The sequence below is a fragment of the Rhinoraja longicauda genome, chromosome 8, assembly GCF_053455715.1.
Source record: "Rhinoraja longicauda isolate Sanriku21f chromosome 8, sRhiLon1.1, whole genome shotgun sequence".
NCBI lineage: Eukaryota > Metazoa > Chordata > Chondrichthyes > Rajiformes > Arhynchobatidae > Rhinoraja > Rhinoraja longicauda.
In genome coordinates this window covers 45,796,039-45,816,842 of record NC_135960.1, presented here as the reverse complement: position 1 = coordinate 45,816,842, position 20,804 = coordinate 45,796,039, and the positions used below count along the sequence as shown (strand labels likewise).

The following is a 20,804-nucleotide window of genomic DNA, read 5'->3' as shown; positions in this document are numbered from 1 at the left end:
AAGCTATTTTTTCAGTTAATATTGACCAGGCCACGATCAATGTTCCAAATCTCTTCCTGGCCATAGGAATCCTCCTGAATCCTGATTTTAACAAGGAGACTTTATTCCAATAATCACAGTTTAGTTTAGTTTAGTGTCTGATTCACTTTTAGTTTACTTTAGAGATACAGTGTGGAAACAGGCCCTTCGGCCCACCAAGTCCATGCTGACCAGCGATCACCCATACACTGACACTATCCTACACACTTGGGACAATTTACAATTTTCCCAAAGCCAATGAACATTCAGGTTTGTTGGCTAATTGGCTTGGTAAAATTGTAAATTGTCGCGAGTGTGTGTAGGATAGTGTTAGTGTGCAGGGACTGCTGGTCGGCACAGACACAGTGGGCGGAAGGGCTTTTTCCCCACTGTATCTCTAAAGTAAACTAAATTAAATTAACCTACAAGCCTGCACGCCTTTGGAGTGTGAGAGGAAACTGGAGCACCCGGAGAAAACCTAAGCGATCACAGGGAGAATGTATAAACTCTGTACAATCACCCATAGTCAGGATCGAATCTAGGTCTCTGGCGCTGTAAGGCAGCAACTCTACCACAGTGACACCGTGCTGCCCAGTTACAAAGTACTGGAAAGATCCAAACTACCCAGCAGTTTATAGAGTCATTCAGCATGGAAATAGGCCCTTCGGCCCAAATTGCCCACACCGACTAACTTACCCCCATCTACACTCGTCCTACCTGACTGCGTTTTGCCCATATCCTTCCAAACCTTTCCTATCCATGTACCTGTCTAAATGTTTCTGAAACATTGTGATATTACCCGCCTCAACTACCTCCTCTGGCAGCTCATTCCATACACCCACCACCCTTTGTGTAAAAAAGTTACCCCTCAGGTTCCTATTAAATCTTTCCCCCCTCACCTTAAACCTAGTTTGCAAACATCAATAAATCAGTCATTAGGTTACAACGTTATCATTTTTATCCATGACACACTTGACCCCCTGCAGCGACCAGTGTTCACGGAAGGCCTCCAGAGTTCCTGTGGACACCACATATTCCCTCTCCAGGGACACACGGGTAAGGACTTAGGCCTGGAAGAGGGGCAGGCAGTCGTCTCGGACACAACCCTTGACTGCCCGCTGCCTGGACCCGTGAATGGTCGTCTTGGCCAGGCCCAGGAGCAAATCGACAGGGGGATCCCACCCTCTCTCCCGACTATCCCCCCTCCATATTGGATGACCAAATATCAGGTGCGTGGGGCTGAAGTGTAGCCAAAACTTGAGGAGCAGTCCCTTCAGATACATACAGAGGCTGCAACCTCTCACACTCCATATACACATGGAGCACGGTCTCTTCCTCGCCGCAGAAGTGACAGGCGGCTGGCGAGCCCGTGAGCTGACTTAAATATCTATAACAAGCCACTGCTCTGTGCAACACTCTCTGCCCCAGGTCCCAGGTCCCAATAACATACTTGACATCTCTCTGGCTGCGACACTGCTACGAAGTTGATGTCCTCCTTATGATATTATAAACTTAGAGCAGTACAGCACAGGAACAGACCCTTCGGACCGCAATGTCCATGCCAAACATGACACCAAGTTAAATGAACATGATTCATACCCCTTCAATCCCTGCATATCCATGCACCTATCTAAAAGCCTTGTACTCATACTCCAGTTTACCTTGTCAACAGGTGGCACAGCCGCGCAGCTGGTAGAGCTGCTGCTCCATAGCGCTGGTGACCTAAATTCAATCCTTTCTTCGGGTACAGATTGTGTGGAGTCTCTCCCTGTGACCACATGGATTTCCTCGGGGTGCTCTGGTTTCCTCCCACATCCCAAAGACGTTTGTTGGTTAATTGACCTCTGTAAATTGGCCTCTGTAAATTGACTCTAGTGGGCAAGGAGTGGATGAGAAAGTGGGATGACGTAGAACCCGAGTGAGCGGGTGATCGATGGTTGGCGTGGACTTGGTGGGCTGAAGGGCCTATTTCCACGGTGTATCTCCAAACTGAACTAAACAATTATATGTAATCCAGGAACATACAGTGACTCAGTTTTGAGAGACTTCTCCAGCATTCACCTTTGCATGGACCATTGTGACCTTATCCATGGAACTGATGCACTACAATGCTGCAAACTATATTCTGCACTCTGTATCTCCCCCTCCATTCTGCCTATTGTGCTTGAGTTTGACTTGATTGTATTTATGTTGGGGATGTCTGATCTGCATGGGTCGTATCCACACACTTCGGTATACATGACAATTGTAAACCTAAACCTAAAGCTACATTGAATGATTGCCTCTCCAATCCTGCATTGACTGAGTGTTCTACAGGAACAGAGGTCCAATGAATTTCAAAGGGATCCTACAACAAAAATTATAGATAAAGTGGGAAGTGCATTAATAAATGAAACCGTTTTGCTTCACTTAATGTCTTGAATCATTTACATATGTCCAATGGTTTAATGTACTTTATTGTCACAAGTACCTAGGTAGAGTAACATTTGTTTTTTTTCCATTTAGTTCAGTAAAACCTTACTATACATAAGCCCACACATACCCAAGTACAAGAGTGTAAGAATAGGGTGGCATGGTGGTGCAGCGTAGAGTTGCTGCCTTACAGTGCCAGAGATCCGGGTTCGTTCCTGACTATGGATGGTGCGTGTATGGAGTTTGTACATTCTCCGTGTGCCTGCATGGGTTTTCTCCGGGTGCTCTAGTTTCCTCCCACACTCCAAAGACAGGGTTATAAGCTGTCAAAGATCATCAAAGACGTGTTGTGGCAGAGGGCTTTAACTATGCTGTAGCCATAACATCTTGCATCTGGCCACGTAAATATGGACCTGGCTGGTAATTTTGGGCAGGGGATGAGGGCAACAGGCAAGTATCACTTGGCACATGATCTACTTATCCGCAACATTGTCACTCGTGTGCTTTTAAAGTACTTCCACCAAAGAATTAATTAATTCTTTAGTGTCAATGCAACTAACTTGTCTGGCAAAAGATATTGACTTTGGCATTTTTCCCCTCGATGTTTTCCAAAGCTATAAAAACGTAATGTTATTTTGAACATTCTTCTGCAAGCTGATGGAGGAAAATATTAAGCAACTTAAAATCGTTCCATCTGGACATTTCTGCAAAAGAAAATAACTTGGAGAATTGGCTTCCCGGCAGCCTAATATTTTTCCATCAACGTTCCTTAAGACAACTCGCACGTCTTTACAACAGGACTACATTAACAAATCAATAGTGTGCTCACCTCGTTACATCCCTTACTTTGCGTAATATATTCAGGTCATATAGGCGGCGCAGCGATAGAGTTGCTGCGTTACAGCGCCAGATACTGACTACGGGTGCTGTCCGTACACAGGGAGAGTTTGTATGTTCGCCATGTGACCGCATGGGTTTTCTATGGGTGCTCCAGTTTCCAAAGACATACAGGTTTGTAGGTTGATTGGCTTTGGTAAAAATTGTAAATTGTCCCTAGTGTGTAGGATAGTGCTTGTGTAAGGGGGTGATCACTGGTCGGTGTGGACTTGGTGAACCAAAGGGCCAGTTTCCACACTGTATCTCTAAAGTCTAAAATCTATGGTGAGGTGCAGGTACAATGAGTATCTTGCTTGCAGCAGCATCCCAGGCACATCCACTCAGACACACACAAAAAAACCAAGAAGGGTCCCAACCCAAAACATCACCGAACCAAGTTCTCCAGAGATGCTGCCTGACCCGCTGAGTTACTCTAGCATTTTGTATCTATCTTTTCTGCAAAAGAACAAATTCTACATATATATAATACATAAAAATCTAAAAGAAAGAAGACTGTGCAAAACAAAACACATTAGCACGAAATATAATCAGAAAAAAACCCAGGTGAATAGGTACACGGAAATCTCCTCTGCATGTGCAAGCAGAGGAGATTTGTTTATCTTGGCATCATGTTTGGCACAGACATTGTAGGCAGAGGGTCTTGTTCCTGTCCTATTGTTTGTTCTATGTTCCTTGTAGTGCATGAGGTGGTCTAGATGGTCTAGTCTATTGGACCTGTGGGATTTAATCAAGAGAAGTGTATTTTGGAAGTTGCAACCGAGCAAAGGAACACATTTGGCTAAATGGCAGGGCATTGAATGGTGAATGCTCAAGAGAGCCTTGCCCAGCATTGATACCAAGAGCAAGCAGGATTAACAGTTAAAAAAGACATGTAGATTGCTTTCCTTTTTTAACCAAGGCACAGAATACGAGGAGGAAGGGTATTCTATAACTCTATACAACAGGCCACACTGAAAATTGTGTACATTTCTGGTCAGAACACTGAAGGAAAGATGTGTTTGCATTTAAGATTACAGAGGTGGTAACAGGAAGGTTGCTGCCTTGAGGTTGGATAGATGGGGTCATTTCCTTTTGCACAGAGGTGGCCAAGTCAGATCTAACTGACGTGCATAAAGTGTGAGATATAAATAGAGGGAGGCATCAGAAATATGGGTGGCACAGCCGTACAACTGGTAGTGCTGGAAGACCCAACACCACACACCTGCATTCAATCCTCCTGGTAGTGCTGGAGGACCCAGTGCCATACACCTGCATTCAATCCTCAGCTGCTGTCTGTGGAGTTTGCATATTCTCCCTGTGACCGTGTGGGTTTATAGGTTAATTGGCCCTCTGTAAATAGCTCCTAGTATAAGAGAATGGACAAGAAAGTGGAATAATGTAGATCTAGTATGAATGGGTGTTCGATGGTTGGCATGGATGGTGGGCCGAAGGGCGTGTTTCCCAGATGTATCATCAATTCAATTCAAACCAGGGAGCATTAAAATGGAACTATTTAGTACAAGGATTAGGTTGAGGAAAAAAATGTCTTGTCACGTGTACTGAGAAACAGTGAAAAGCCTTTGTTTGCTTGCTCTACAATTAAATCAGTAGTAGTGTACATGAGTACAGTCAAGCCACGCACAAGTACAACAGGTGGTACAGCAATACTGATGATGTCTAAAAGGAATAGAGATTTAAGAGTGGGATGATTGTATATCCACTAGAAAGTAGATCCTCCTCTGCAACCAAATCACAAAGGTTCACCACCTTCTAGTACCATTTTGCATGCGTTCATAGAATTCATGTTAATAAGTTCATAAGTTATAGGAGCAGAATTAGGTCATTCGGCCCATCAAGTCTACTCCACCACTCAATCGTGGCTGATCTATCTTTTCCTCGTAACCCCATTCTCCTGCCTTCTCCCCATAATTCAGTGTCAGAAAAGATGGTAATAGCAAAATCATATTAAAAAAAGTACTAGAATATGTACTCAAAAAACCCTAACCAACAAAGTTATGGACAGATATAGAAACAGGCCCTTCAGCCCTTTAGTCTGATGGGTTGTGACCCAAAACATCATCTATTCCCTTTCTACAGAGATGTTGCCTGACCCGCTGAATGACTCCAGCATTTTGTGTCTCCCTCTGGCCCAGCTGGCCTATGCCGACAAGATGCCCCATCTACGCTCGTCCCAACTTCCCACGTTTGGCCCATATATCCCTCTAAAACTTTCCTCTCCATGTATCTTTCCAAATGTCTTTTAAATGTTGTTATGGATTTAGCACTTGATGGTAGAATTATTTTTTCAGCCAGCAAGGACACTTTGAAACATTTGGTCTAGAACATCATAACTTCGATCACATCTATTATCAAATGCACCCTAGGAAGCTCGAGCATGGTTTGGTTCGAGCTCCATCCAAGACAGCAAGAAATTGCAGAGAATTGTGGCCCAGACCATCCTTATTTCCGTTGACTCCATTTACACCTCATGCTGGCTCGGCAAGGCCAGCAACATAATCAAGGAACAGTCTCATCCGGGACACACCCTCTTTTCCCCTCTCCCATCAGGCAAGAGGTACAGAAGTGTGAAAACGCACAACTCCAGTCAGAGTTTCTTCCCAGCTGATATCAGGCAACTGAACCATACTATCGCCAACTTGAGAGTGGCCCTGAACTACCAACCATCTCATTGGTGAACCTCAGACTATCTTTGATCAGACTTTATTGGACTTTATCTTGCACGAAACATTATTCATGTTATTCCCTTTATCATGTATCTGTACACGGTGGATGGTTCGATTGTAATCATGTATAGTCTTTTCACTGACTGGGTAACACACAACAAAAGCTTTTCACTGTACCTTGTTACACGTGACAATAAACTAAACTCAAACTCAAACCCAAACCAAACATGCCATGGGAGTCTTCCAGCAAAATTAAATCTGATGGATTCTTGCAACATGGCCCACAATACACCTTTTATAGTAATGTGGGCAGGGTAGTATGATGGGAGGGGAGGGGGAGGGGGAGGGGGGGGGGGGAACTGTAACATTGTAAATAGATGTAAATAGATGTCCCTTCCGAACGGAGACCCGACCTTTGTTTTCTGGGCCGTGTCTCCGTTCCTGCTGCGGCCTACCATCGGCCCAACTCCTGGAGCTGTCGGCCTCCAGGGCTCTGGTTCGCAGAGCCCGCGGATCGGACTTACCATCACCGGAGCCGGCCGTCTTCGGAGGCTGCGGGAGCGGCTGCGGCTGCGGCTGCGACTCGCCTTAGGCTCGGGCCGCGTGGATGCCGACATCGGGAGCTCCGGCAGCGGCAGCGGGTTCGCCCACCCCGGATCGCGGGGCTTGGGGCGCGGACATTTCACCGTCCGGCGCGGCCTAAGATGGCCGCGGGATATTTCTCTGCTGGGCGGGGGCTTCAATGTCAGGAGCCACGACCGCCCCGACGTGCAGCAACAGCGGCAGCAGCAGCGTGTTCGCCCGCCCCGGATCGGACTTATCATCAGCGGAGCCGGCCGTCTTCGGAGGCTGCGGGAGCGGCTGCGACGCGACGCGCCTTGGGCTTGGCCCGCTGTGGACCGTCCGGCGCGGCCTGCAACCACAACAACCTGACTGCGGGCGAGGACAGCAGGAGAAGGGAAAGACATTGTGGCCTTCCATCACAGTGAGGAGAGAGAGGACTGGAGGAGACTCACTGTGATGGATGTTTCTTTGATGGATGTTTCTTTTTTTGTGTGTTTTTGGGGTTGGGTAATTTGAATGCCTATTTAATGCTTTTATTGTTGGACTGTGTTTTTGGGGGTTTTGGGGTTGTGTAGTTTGAATGCATATTTAATGCTTTTATTGTTGGGCTGTGTTTTGGGGGTTTTGGGGTTGTGTAATTTGAATGCCTATTTAATGCTTTTATTGTTGGACTGTGTTTTGGGAGTTTTTTGGGGTTGTGTAATTTTAATGCTTATTTAATGCTTTTATTGTTGGACTGTGGGTGACTGAATTTCGTCCAATATTGGATGACAAATAAAGCTATCTTGAATCTTGAATCTTGAATGGTTAAAGACTAGACTTTAGTTTAGTTTAGTTTAGTTTAGTTTAGACTTACAGTGTGGAAACAGGCCCTTCGGCCCACCATTACCAGCGATCATCATGATCACTCCCACACACAAGGAACAATTTTACAGAAGCCAATTAACCTTCAAACCTGCATGTCTTTGGAATTTGGAAGGAAACCAGAGCACCTGGAGAAAACTCATGCAGTCACAGGGAGAACGTACAAACTCCATACAGACAGCACCCGCATCAGTCAGGATCGGATCCGGGTCTCTGGCGCTGTAAGGTAGCAACTCAACTGTTGTGCCACTGTGGGAAAGCATCCCACTTTCCCGCCGATACTTTGCCCAAAAACAACCACATTTAATCAACTCAAACAAGTTCCTGTCTAACACCATCAGAGTTGACCTTGCCCCAATTCACAATTTTAATTTGCGGGCCTGTCCTGTCTTTATCCATAACTATTTAAAAACTAACAGAACTCTGAATTATATGACAGAAGTAAAGAAGATATTCCAAAACAAAAAAATTAAAACCACTCCTACATACTTTAAATCGATCAAATACATTTTATTTGGTTTGATTCGGTTAGTTTAAGAGGTCTACTACTGTTTTTTCTGGCTGCCATTCCTCCCTATTTGTTACGGTGGAGCTGCAGTCTTGGTGCCACGTTTAATCTGGAGCTAGACTTCCTGGACTGAAAACTGGGAGTGCCAGCAAAAGTTCTCTCCGTCCTGCTGAGGTCCACGCGGCGTCTGCAGATGCCAACTGGGGCGGCACGGTGGAGCAGCGCCAGAGAGCCGGGTTCGATCCTGTGTATGGTTGCTGCCTGTACGGAATCTGTATGTTCTACCTGTGACTGGGAGATTGGGTAAATGCAGAGTCTATGACATCTTGACCCATAGACCACAATCAGTAAGGATGGGTGACAAAACATCCTCCATGATAATTCCCAACACCTCTGCCCTGCACAGATGCAATCCCAACCCCTTACTGTAGCACCTGTACACTCACAGCTGTACAGCCTAATTTTGCTCAAACCTAGTTAGATAGTTTAGTTAACAGACTTTAAAGTTGAGATTGCCATTTGTAGTGACTTTTTATATCTAGTTAAAGCTTTATCCAAGTTTGCAAGTAAGCTGCGATGTGTTAGGCTACATAATATTCAGCTTAGTTTATTGTCACTTGTATTGAGATACAGTGAAAAGTTTTTTTGTTCCGTGCTTTCCAGTCAGCGGAAAGATTATACATGTTTACAATCAAGCTGTCCACAGTGTACAGATACAGGATAAAGGGAATAACGTTTCGTGCAAGATAATGTTCAATAAAGTCTGATTAAAAATAGTTCGAGGGTCTCCAATGAGGTAGATGGGAGCTCAGGACCGCTCACTAGTTGGCGATATGCTGGTTCAGTTGTCTGATAACAGCTGGGAAGAAACTGTCCATGAATCTGGAGTTGGAACACAAAATGCTGGAGTAACTCATCGGGTCAGGCAGCATTTGTGGAGCAAATGGACAGGTGACATTTCAGGTCGGGAACTGAAGTGTCATATATCTATGTTCTCCAGGGTGTTGCCTGACCCACTGAGTTACTCCAGTACTTTGTGTTCTACGCAAGAGTCCAGCATCTACAGTTCCTTGGGTCTATATTCTGTTCCAGACTACTGCTCCTACCAGTCTGCGCTACACTGATTCTTGTTCTAATTTACAGTCGAGTTTTATACCTTCACTGTAAACACAGGTGGGGAATGTGTGTTGCCAAAGCTGTCAACATTTCAGCAATATATTGAAGGAAAAGGTCAAGATGATTTATAGACAGAACAGAATTTTATTTCCAGACAACTAAAAATGTTGTTTAACAGCATGAGGTGCATCTTTCAAAGACGTCTACATCTTACATATTTGGCCATTCTTAAGGTCCAGCCTTTATAAACAACACAAACTGCGCAAAACAGTAGTGTACTAATCACATCTTCATGATAAAATATACAAAGAGATGAAATGTAAATGCTCATACACACAAAGCAATAAATATACAGCACAGTAGCGCAGCTGGAAGAGTTGCTGTCTCACAGCACCAGGGAACCGGGTTCGATCCTGACCTCGGGTGTTGTCTGTGTGGAGTTTGCACATTCTCCCCGTGACCACATGGGTTTTCTCCGAGTGTTCCGATTTCCACGCACATCCCAAAGACGTGCGGGTTTGTAGGTTAGTTGGCCTCTGTAGGGACAACATTGAACAAACGTGATTGGGTGATTGATGGTTAGCGTGGACTCAGTGGACCAAAGGGTCTGGTTCAATACTGTATCTCTAAACGTCACTTACCCCAAGTGTGTAGGGAGTCAATGTGAAAGTGGGATGACATAGAACTCGTGTGAATGGGTGATCGATGGTTGACATGGACTCAGTGGGCTGAAGGGCCTGTTTCCATGCTGCATATTTCAAACAATTTCTGGTTTATGGAACTCCAAACATCATATTTATAGAGTGGCACAGCGACGCAGCAGTAGACTTGCTGCCAGAGACCCGGGTTCGATTGTGATTACGGGTGCTGTCTGTATGGAGTTTGTACGTTCTCCCTGTAACCGGGCGGGTTTTCTCTGGGGACTCCAGTTTCCTCTCACAGAAGTACAGGTTTGTAGGTTAATTGGCTTCGGCAAAAAAATGTGAATTGTCCCTAGTGCGAAGGATAGAACTAGTCTATGGGTGATCACTGGTCGACGCTGACATGGTGGGGCGAAGGGGCCTGTTTCCCTGTTGTATCTCTAAAGTCTAGAGTTGGGTGTAATTGTTCTCAATGGAGGTTACTAATTCAGAATTAGAATCCTAGCATCGGGAAGAAAATACCAAACTTGTTTTTGCTATCAGAAGCTGTACTATTGCAATGCTGAGCATTTCTGTGGTACAAGCACATGACTGTAACATGCTGGGAGTTAGAAATGTAATCCCGTTGTGGGCTGTAGTCTGTCTGAAGAATGCGCTGTATTGCCGTGGATAGATGCCATGATATACACTAGATCGGCAGAATTTGTCAGATCAAAACGCAACACTTCATGTACATTCAGAACAATATCAATTAATGTCGAGAACATATTTGGTTGTCTCATTAGAATAGATTTTGGTTAATTATTGAGACGTGTACCGAGGTGCAGTGAAAAGCGTGTATGCTTTGCCTGGATAAAAATTGGTCCCAAGAAAACACCCGAGCTCTTCGTCCAAGAAGTGCCATAAATCCTTTACGTCCATCAACAGCCCAGCTCCTCCAACGCTGAAGCATTCTGCTGCTTTAGAGTTGCCAACATTGTATTCCAGCAGTAAAAATAAACCCAAGTCAAACTCTTAGAGTTTGGTGGAGCAAAGGGGAAGATACAGAGTGCAGAATATTGTTCTCAGCATTGTAGCGCATCAGTTCCATAATCAAAGTCCAACGTCCGCAATGTGGCAGAGGTGAATGCTGGAGAAAACATTGATCATATTGATAGCAAAGTAAATATTCACCTCAAGAGAGAGACACAAGGAACGGCAGATGCGAGTTTACGAAAAAAACAAACCACAGAGTGCTGGAGTAACTCAGCAGGTCAGGTCAGGCAGCATCTCTGAGGACATGAATAGGTGATATTATGGGTCGGGATTCCTCTTCAGTGATTGTAACAGAGGAGAAAAAGTTGGTAGAGTGTGGTGGGGGCAGGACAAAGCCTGGTAGTGATAGGCATAGGGTTGTTTTTAAATATTTAAAACATTTTAATAACTAATAATGTTATTATTTGTTTCATGATTAAACGAATAATCAAACAGAGCATAGACACAAAATGTTAGAGTAACACAAAGGGACAGGCAGCATCTCTGGAGAGAAGGGATGAGTGACGTATCAGGTTGAGATCCTTCTTTAGTCTGAAGATGGGTCTCGACCTGAAATGTCACCCATTTTTTGTCTTCAGAGATGCTGCATGCCCCGCTGAGTTACTCCAGCATTTTGAGTCTATCTTTGGTGTAAACTAGCATCTGCAGTTCCTTCCAACACAATCAAACAGAACAACTGTATACAAGAAAATTAATGTAAATATTGTGTAAGAGTCACCTTTTATTATGCAAACAATTTTAATAAACATATTACATGTAAGCTAGGTGACTGTCTGATTCATCTTTTGTTTACTTTAGAGATACAGCGTGGAAACAGGCCTTTCAGCCCACCGATTGTGCGCCAACCAGCGTTCACCCCGTGCACTAACACTATCCCACACACGAGGGACAATTTTACAGAAGCCAATTAACCTACAAACCTGTACATCTTTGGAATGCTGGAATAAACCAGAGCACCCGGAGAAAACCCACACGGTCACAAGGAGAACATACAAACTACGTACAGACGGCACCCGTAGTCAGGATCAAACCTGGATGTCTGGCTCTGTAATGGCAGCAACTCTACCGCTGCGCCACTGTGCCACTCTCTACCCCAATGCGCACATTGGTCTCTAGAACTCTATCTTCCCCTTTGTTCTACCTATTGTACTTGACTTTGACATGATTGTATTTATGCACAGTATTATCCAATCTGTGGAATTCTTTGCCACAGAAGGCTGTGGAGGCAAAGTCAGTGGATATATTTAAGGCAGAGATATATAGATTCTTGATTAGTACGGGTGTCAGAGGTTATGGAGAGAAGGGGGTTAGGAAGGAGAGATGAATAAGCCATGATTGAATGGCAGAGTAGACATGATGGGCTGAATGGCCTAATTCTACTATCACTTATGAATTTATGATTTATGATTTACTCTGCCCCGAAGGGCCTGTTTCCGTGCTGTATCCCTAAAGTAAACAAAAGATGAATCAGACAGTCACCTAGCTTACATATAATATGTTTATTAAAATTGTTTGCATAATAAACAGTGACTCTTACACAAAATTTAATTTAATTTTCTTGTATACAGTTGTTCTGTTTGATTGTGTTGGAAGGAACTGCAGATGCTAGTTTACACCGAAGATAGACTCAAAATGCTGGAGTAACTCAGCGGGGCATGCAGCATCTCTGAAGAGAAAGAATGGGTGACATTTCAGGTCGAGACCCTTCTTCAGACTGAAGAAGGATTTCGACCTGAAACGTCACTCATTCGTTCTCTCCAGAGATGCTGCCTGTACCATTGTGTTACTCTAACATTTTGTGTCTATTCTCTGTTTGATTATTCATTTAATCATGAAACAAATAATAACATTATTAGTTATTAAAATATCTTAAAACAAGCCTATGCCTATCACTTATGAATTTATGAACTTATTATCTAATCTGATTAGATAGCATGTGAAACCTCAAAGTGGCTCTGAAATGGTTACTGAAATGTTCAACTTCAACAAAGTAAATGTGTTCTGCCTTTTCATTGTAGTCAGCATGAATTTGACTAGTAGGCTAAATAACAAAAAAAACAAACCCAGATTTTTTTTCCCGGAATGTTCCTTACGTTGCCCAGTTTCCTATATGCGTGCACAAAGGACATCAAGTTGGATGAGATGAGCCAACACAAATGTTACCATTTGTTTGGAAAATATAAAGTTATTGAAATATGATCTGTTCTCTCAAAGGCTGGAAGTAGACACAATGTAAAGGCACATGAAAAACCTATGCAAAGTTGAGGTTGCTGATGTACATGAGCCCACATGAGTGACATCGGATGCAGTAGATGAGATTAGTGGAGGTATATGTGAACCTTTGTCTAACCTGAAAGGACTGTCGGGGTTCCTGGATGGAGTCAAGGGAGGAGGCAAAAGGACAGATGTTGTTAGTAAAGCAGCATCTGTAGAATATACATTATAATCTGTAGAATCTGTAGAAAATACAATATGAAGGAACCTTAGCAAAGGTGAGGTTGCTCACTGCAAAGGATTGTCAAAATGTCAAATCAGTTATGTGGGTTGAGATGGTGAAATGGCAGACAATTAATGTGGGGTTTGCAGTACAGATCTAACCTTTGTCCAGTAATCGAGTGGAAGAGCTGCTTCCTGCCCAGACTCCTGCACAGAGTCTCTTGCCCAGAGTAGGGGAATCAAGAACATAGGTTTACAGACAATAGACAACAGAAAATAGGTGCAGGAGTAGGCCATTTGGCCCTTCGAGCCAGTACCGCCATTCAACGAAATCATGGCTGATCATCCACAATCAGTACCCCGTTCCAGCCCTCTCCCCATACCCCCTGACTTCGGTATCATTAAGAGCTCTATCTCACTCTCTCTTGAAAGCATCCAGAGAATTGGCCTCCACTGCCTTCTGAGGCAGAACATTCCACAGATTTACAACTCACTGAGTGAAAAAGTTTTTCCTCATCTCCATTCTAAATGGCCTACCCCTTATTCTTAAACTTTGTCCCCTAGTTCGGGACTCCCCCAACATTGGGAACATGTTTCCTGCCTCTAGCGTGTCTAATCCCTTAATAATCTTATATGTTTCAATAAGAACCCCTCTCGTCCTTCTAAATTCCAGTGTATACAAGCCCAGTTGCTCCAGTCTTTCAACATACGACAGTCCCACCATTCAGGGAATTAATCTAGTGAACCTACGCTGCACTCCCTCAATAGCAAGAATGTCCTTCCTCAAATTTGGAGAGCAAAACTGCACACAGTACTCCAAGTGTGGTCTCACTAGGGCCCTGTACAACTACAGAAGGACCTCTTTGCTCCTATACTCAACTCCTCTTGTCATGAAGACTAACAGCTTTCTTCACTGCCTGCTGTACCTGCATGCTTACTTTTAGTGACTGATGAACAAGGACACTTTTTTACTTCCCCTTTTCCTAACTTGACACCATTCAGATAATAATCTGCCATCCTGTTCTTTTTTTTTTTTTTATTTTTAATTAAAAAAAATATATGTACTTTAAAAAAGTAATAATAATAAACGACAAACTGGTTATAGAGTTCTTACATAGCTTCAATTTTTAAATTTTTAAAGAAAAAATAAAGATGAAAAGAGACTGAAAAAAAAAGACTATAAACTAATAGAGAGAAAGCAAAGAAAAAAGAGAGTTACAAGCATAAAGATTACGGGGATAGATCCAGGAGTTAATGAGTATAGTTGTACATCCAACCCTAAACTCAAGTTTTAACTTTAGTTTAAAATTTTTGTTTTGTGACAAACCCATTTACTTTTTTAAAAATTCAATAAATGGAGACCATATTTTAAAAAATAGATCTGGTTTGTCAATTAAGGCAAACCTTATTTTTTCCAAATGCAAGGTCTCGGTCATTTCCGTAATCCACATTTTAATTGTGGGGGTTACTGTTTTTTCCCAAAATTTAAGTATTAATTTTTTTGCAGTTAATATCATATATCATCATATATATACAGCGCGGAAACAGACCTTTTTGGCCCACCAAGTCCGCGCCGCCCAGCGATCCCCGCACATCAACACTAGGGACAATTTTTTACATTTACCCAGTCAAATTAACCTACATACCTGTACGTCTTTGGAGTTATTAAACTGTAGTCAAGAAAGCGTCTCTGACTTAGCGTAAAGTTTGTAATGTGTTCTGATAATCCTAAAATTATTAATTTTGGGTCTAAATCCAGTTGGTTATCGATAACTTTGGAAATGATTTTTAAAATATCGATCCAAAAAGTTTGCATATTTGTACAAGTCACAAAAGTGTGAGTTAAATTGGCTTCTTGAAATTGACATTTATCACAAATAGGAGAGATACTTGGGAAGATCCTGTTTAATTTTGTCTTCGAATAATGTAGTCTGTGTAATATTTTAAATTGTATTAATGAGTGTCTAGTGTTTAACGAGCATTGATGTATGTGTTGTAAACTTTCGTCCCATATGTCTTGCATTATGGGTTGAGCCAACGCCTTCCTGTTCTGACCACCAAAGTGGATAACCTCACATTTATGAACATTAAACTGCATCTGCCATGCATCTGCCCACTCACACAACCTGTCCAAGTCACCCTGCAACCTCATAGCATCCTCCACCCAGCTTTGTATCATCTGCAAATTTGCTGATGTTACTTTTAATCCCTTCATCTAAGTCATTAATGTATATTGTAAATAGCTGCGGTCCCAGCACCGAGCCTTACGGTACCCCACTAGTCACTGCCTGCCATTCTGAAAAGGACCCATTAATCCCTACTCTTTGTTTCATGTCTGCCAACCAATTTTCTATCCATGTCAGTACCCTACCCCCAATACCATGTGCTCTAATTTTGCCCATTAATCTCCTATGTGGGACCTTAGCAAAGGCTTTCTGAAAGTCCTACATCTACTGGCTCTCCCTTCCCCATTTTCCTAGTTACATCCTCAAAAGATTGCAGAAGATTAGTGATTTCCCCTTCGTAAATTCATGCTTTAAGGTGAGGGTGGAAAGATTTAATAGGAACCCGAGGGGCAACTTTTTTTACACAAAGGGTGATGGGTACATGGAATGAGCCGCCGAAGGAGGTACAGGTAGTTGAGGCTGGTACTGTCATAATGTTTAAGATAAATTTTGACAGGTACATGGATAGGACAGGTTTAAAGGACTTATAAGCCTGTTTCTATGCTCTATGCCTTTTTAACAGATTACATCATGAAGCCAATGACCTGGAACAGGTTAATAGCTGCATGTATCTGTGAAGATATCACATGGTTAATGCTAACAAGAGGGCTGCCTGCATTTTTTCAAAGCAGGAATGTGATATTTTGAATAGCAGCTGCACATTCAAGATATCTTACAGTACAATTTTCACAGCATATCTGTCTCTGAAATTTAGCGTTAGAAATACAGAATGGAAACAGGCCCTTTGGCCCATTGAGTCCATGCTAACCATCACCCATTCACTAGCAGAAAGTGCAGAGGAAAAAAAAGGTGTAATGCTATAAAGGGATGTGATGTATTTCACTTATGACTGCATTTATTGAAAGATGTAGCACAAGAACAGGCCCTTCGGCCCACCGAATCCATGCCGACCATCAATCACGATCATCAGTCTGAAGAAGGGTCTCGACCCGAAACGTCACCCATTCCTTCTCTCCTGAGATGCTGCCTGACCTGCTGAGTTACTCCAGCATTTTGTGAATAATCACTATCACTAGTTCTATGTTATCCCACTTTCTCATCCACTCCCTGCACACAAGGGGTAATTTTACAGAGGCTCATTAATCCGCAAACCCACATGTCTTTGGGATGTGGGAGGAAATTGGAGCACCCAGAGGAAACCACCTGAACCTGGGTCTCTAGCACCATGAGGTAGCAGATCCATGCAGGAGACACGGTCAATGAATTTTTTTGACATTACAGATGTATATCAATTATTTTTGAACTGAGTGTTAGGTGCCAAGTATAACCATCTAGGACTCGAGGGCCTGAGCTATAGGGAGAGGTTAAGCAGGTCAGGACTTCATTCCGTGGAGAGCAGAAGAGGTGACCTTAGAGAGGTGTACAAAATCATGAGCGGAATAGATCAGGTTGACACACCAAGGCTTTACCCCAGAGAAGGGAAACCCCAGAGGGCATAGGTTTAAGATGAGTGGGGGAAGCTATAATGGGAACCAGAGGGGCAACTTGTTTCACACAAAGGGTGGTGGGTGCATGGAACAAGCAGCCAGAGGAGGCAGTTGAGGCAGGTACTATTGCAACATTTAAAAAACATTTGGGCAGGTAACTGGATAGGATAGGTTTAGAGGGATATGGGCCAAATGCAGGCAGGTGTGACTAGTGTAGATGGGACATGATGGTCGGCGTGGGTAAGTTGGACTGAAGGGCCCATTTCCATGCTGAATGACTCTATTACTCTGGAATATCGGGTGCAGATTTGGTCTCCTAATTTGAGGAAGGACATTCTTGCTATTGAGGAAGTGCAGCGTAGGTTCACGAGGTTAATTCCCGGGATGGCGGGACTATCATATGATTCAAGAATGGAGCGACTGGGCTTGTAGTCACTGGAATTTAGAAGGATGAGAGGGGATCATATAGAAACATATATTAAGGGATTGGACAAGCTAGATGCAGGAAACATGTTCCCGATGGGGAAATCCAGAACCAGGGGCCACAGTTTAAGAATTAGGGGTAGGCCATTTAGAACTGAGATGAGGAAAATCTTTTTCACAAAGAGTTGTGAATTTGAGGAATTCTCTGCCACAGAAGCCAATGGAGGCCAATTCACTGGATGCATTTAAAAGAGAGTAAGATAGAGCTCTTAGGGCTAACGGAATCAAGGGATGTGCGGAGAAGGCATGAACGGGGTACTGATTGTGGATGATCAGCCATGATCATATTGAATGGCGGTGCTGGCTCGAAGGGCCGAATGGTCTACTCCTGTACCTATTGTCTATGTGTCTATGACAATCTGTTATCTGTTATCACCCGATGAATTTTCACCCTCCAGATTTCACATCTAGATCATCACAAGCACTTCAAAATATAATTAAAATCTTCAAAATATATACAAGGCACTGTGATCCGTACACATTGTGTGTAGGCAAGAAAACCAAAGCATGTATTCAAGAAACGCAAATAATACAAACCTACATTTGGCCTTTTTGCAGAACTTGCTATTGTCCAATAAATTAATACCCAAATGTTGAGAATCCTTTTTTTTCGTGATTCTTGTATGTCACATTTTTAAACGTGGAAATTGAGCCCCTGTAAAGTGGATTTGTGCTCTGCAAATATAATATCGATATTTGGTAAAAAAATATTAGAAACATTTATAATGTTCTGCATGGTAAGGTTAACCAATTCTGAACTACCTCATCCAAGGTAAGTGTATGGTCAATCTATAGTTCTTTGCCATTTCAAATTACGTTAAAATCATACCAGCAATATTAACAATTAGATATAAGATATGCAATTTATGAATATTCTACTCAAATTAGCTTTACGGTAAATTTCTAAATTGTCTATTATAGCTCTATGTTTGCAACAAAAAAAATGCATGGAATTCACTTAGTAGACTTTTAAATATATTAACGACCGCCTGTGGACACGTTGGGTCCCCCTTGTGATGCCAGTCAAGTACTGAGTAATTTCATCATGTCTGTTAACTCCAAAAACTGCTTGATCACTCTCCTTCAAGGTGTACCTGATCACGTATTTGATCGACTTTACAAGGAGCATATTTCAACGTTGATGTGACATTTGAACAACTTCAATAGTTGAGCATTATAGGGCACCACCCAATCAGAAGTAATAGGTCGATTCTGGCGTCCTTCTTGATGTCCCTGAAATCCTCCCATATCTGGAGATCTTCTCCTGTACAGAGGATATGAATCATCTCCACACCTTGTCCTCTCGATAAATGGCTTTGGGGATCTCTTACTGCAACTTCCATTCTTCCAACATGGAGAGGTGTTGTTGCAGTACGGTCCATGAATCATGTGCTTCAGTACCAATCCATGCAGCTCAGGATCAACTTGCAGGTCTGGAATTTCAGCTTGCACTAATCTGTCAACATCATGTGGTCTTGGCCGACTCGCTTTGTCAAGCCACAGCAGACAATGCAAATGAATATACAAGATGAGATTTTTAGTAACACGGAAGTATTAGATCAAAATGGCGATCTCATCTTGTGTATATATATATATATATATATATATATATGTTCCCGAAATATCCTGCATACATTTTCTCCACTTCTTATTTATCCTGTTTTTCCTGAAGCCACCTGGACCTTCCTGGACCTTCAACCATCTATTCATGGACAGTGTTAGTTCTCTGGTCTAACATCCATACTAATCCAGCAGGCTGCAGCCTGATAATATACTTAGTACTCCGCTGAGATCAGGTAACTCCAGCTGAAGACTTAAGCCTTGGAATTCTGGACTGTGATTTTGGCCTTGTCCAATTAAGCCTTCCATTGTAAGTTGTTTTATCAGTCCAGATCTTTTAATTTAAAAAGATCCATACTTGGGAATTCCTTCCCTAAATCTTTCCAGCTTTCTTTTAGGAAATTTCTTAAAATCTATCCCCTTGACAAAGTGTTTTTAGAAGTCATATAATTATAAATTATTAAAAACATTTAAACGAACTTAATTCAAATAAAGTGCTCTGTTTACCTTTCCACCGGCAGCTGATTTCTCCCAATCAACGTTGGGTTCCCATTGTGACGCAAGATGAACACGGAAGTATTAGATCAAAATGGCGATCTCAAAATGGTGATCTCATCTTGTCTATATGTATGTTCCCGAAATACAGCCAAACTTTAAATGAAACTTGATACTGCACACCGCAGGCGAATGGCGAGTAAGATGCCCCTAAAATTGTTGCGCTATCATGTACCGGTTTTGGCTATTTTTCGGGAACATACGTACAAGATGAGACTTTTAGATATATATATATATATATATATATATATATATATATATATTGTATTAAAAATGGGAATTTTTGACAATACCAATTATTTAAATTTGTATACATACCGTTTGCCATTTAGCTTTTGCTTGTTCTGCTTCAAATTTGGCTACTTCCTTGCGGTCATGAATGGATATAAGCATCTTCCAGATACTGAGAATAACCAACCCAACAAAAAAGATAGCCAAAGAAATTCCCAAGACTATCATAAAAACATTTGGTGGCAAGGGACAGTCTGCGGAAAAAAAACCAACACTTTAGCACATGGTTGCTGTTAAAATGGAGTTACACTAAAAAGAGTTAATAACAGAGTCTGAAACTGTGGTGAAACATATCATTTAACGGAGCATATTGCTGAAAGGATAATGATATTAGGTTGTGTTAACTTTCACTATGTTTTGCGCTCCTCAGCCAACCAGATTTGTCCTTTGTTAAACATGCCACATTTTTCTTCACAGCCTGGGAATAAATACAACTCAATATCATTATATTATATAATGATAACAACAATAAAATTCTAAATGTTTTAAATAATTAACCACTGGGTCACATTACAGAAACAAATCCTTTCAACTATGTAATAACTTCAAAATGTCAGTGATTTCCTTCAAGGATATCCTTCAAAACCTTGCAAGATGTTATGAGTGGGATGGTGGGAGTTTTGGACCAGAGGGTGCAGTCTCAGAATACAAGGACACGCCTTTAGAAAGGAGATACGGAAGAATTTAGTCAGAGGGCGGTGAATCTGTGGTATTCATTGCCAAGTCAATGGATATTTTTAAGGCAGAGATTGACAGATTTTTGATTAGTAAGGGTGTCAGGGGCAATGGGGAGAAGGCAGGAGAAAGGGATGGAGGGGGAAGGATAGATCAGCCATGATTGAATGGCAGAGTCAGAGGGCCGAATGGCCTAATTCTGTTCCTATAACATGAACATGACTGTAATTTATAGTTCATTCACTAATTTTAAAAAAACTTTCGGAAGCGAGAGATGCGACCATATAATCGTATTTAGTGCATTTTCCCCTCAATAGTGTCAGAGTCAAACAGTGTGGAACTAGACCCTTTGGCCCAACTTTCCCATACCGACCATGATGCCCAATCTGCTCTCGTCCCACCTGCTCTTGTTT

General features: G+C 42.4%; 1 protein-coding gene across 1 annotated transcript in view; it reads right to left on the bottom strand.

The window, feature by feature from the left end:
• Positions 1-9,384: 9,384 nt before the first annotated feature.
• The window catches only part of itgb6 (integrin, beta 6), a 56,024-nt gene continuing 44,604 nt past the window's right edge, over positions 9,385-20,804 (bottom strand). Inside the window, exons 12-14 of the mRNA XM_078404502.1 lie at positions 19,744-19,910; positions 17,852-17,985; positions 9,385-9,578 (exon numbers count right to left, since the gene is read on the bottom strand). Coding sequence (XP_078260628.1) covers positions 17,890-17,985; positions 19,744-19,910 — 263 coding nt within the window. The 3' untranslated portion in view covers positions 9,385-9,578; positions 17,852-17,889. The remainder of the gene's footprint in view (positions 9,579-17,851; positions 17,986-19,743; positions 19,911-20,804) is intronic.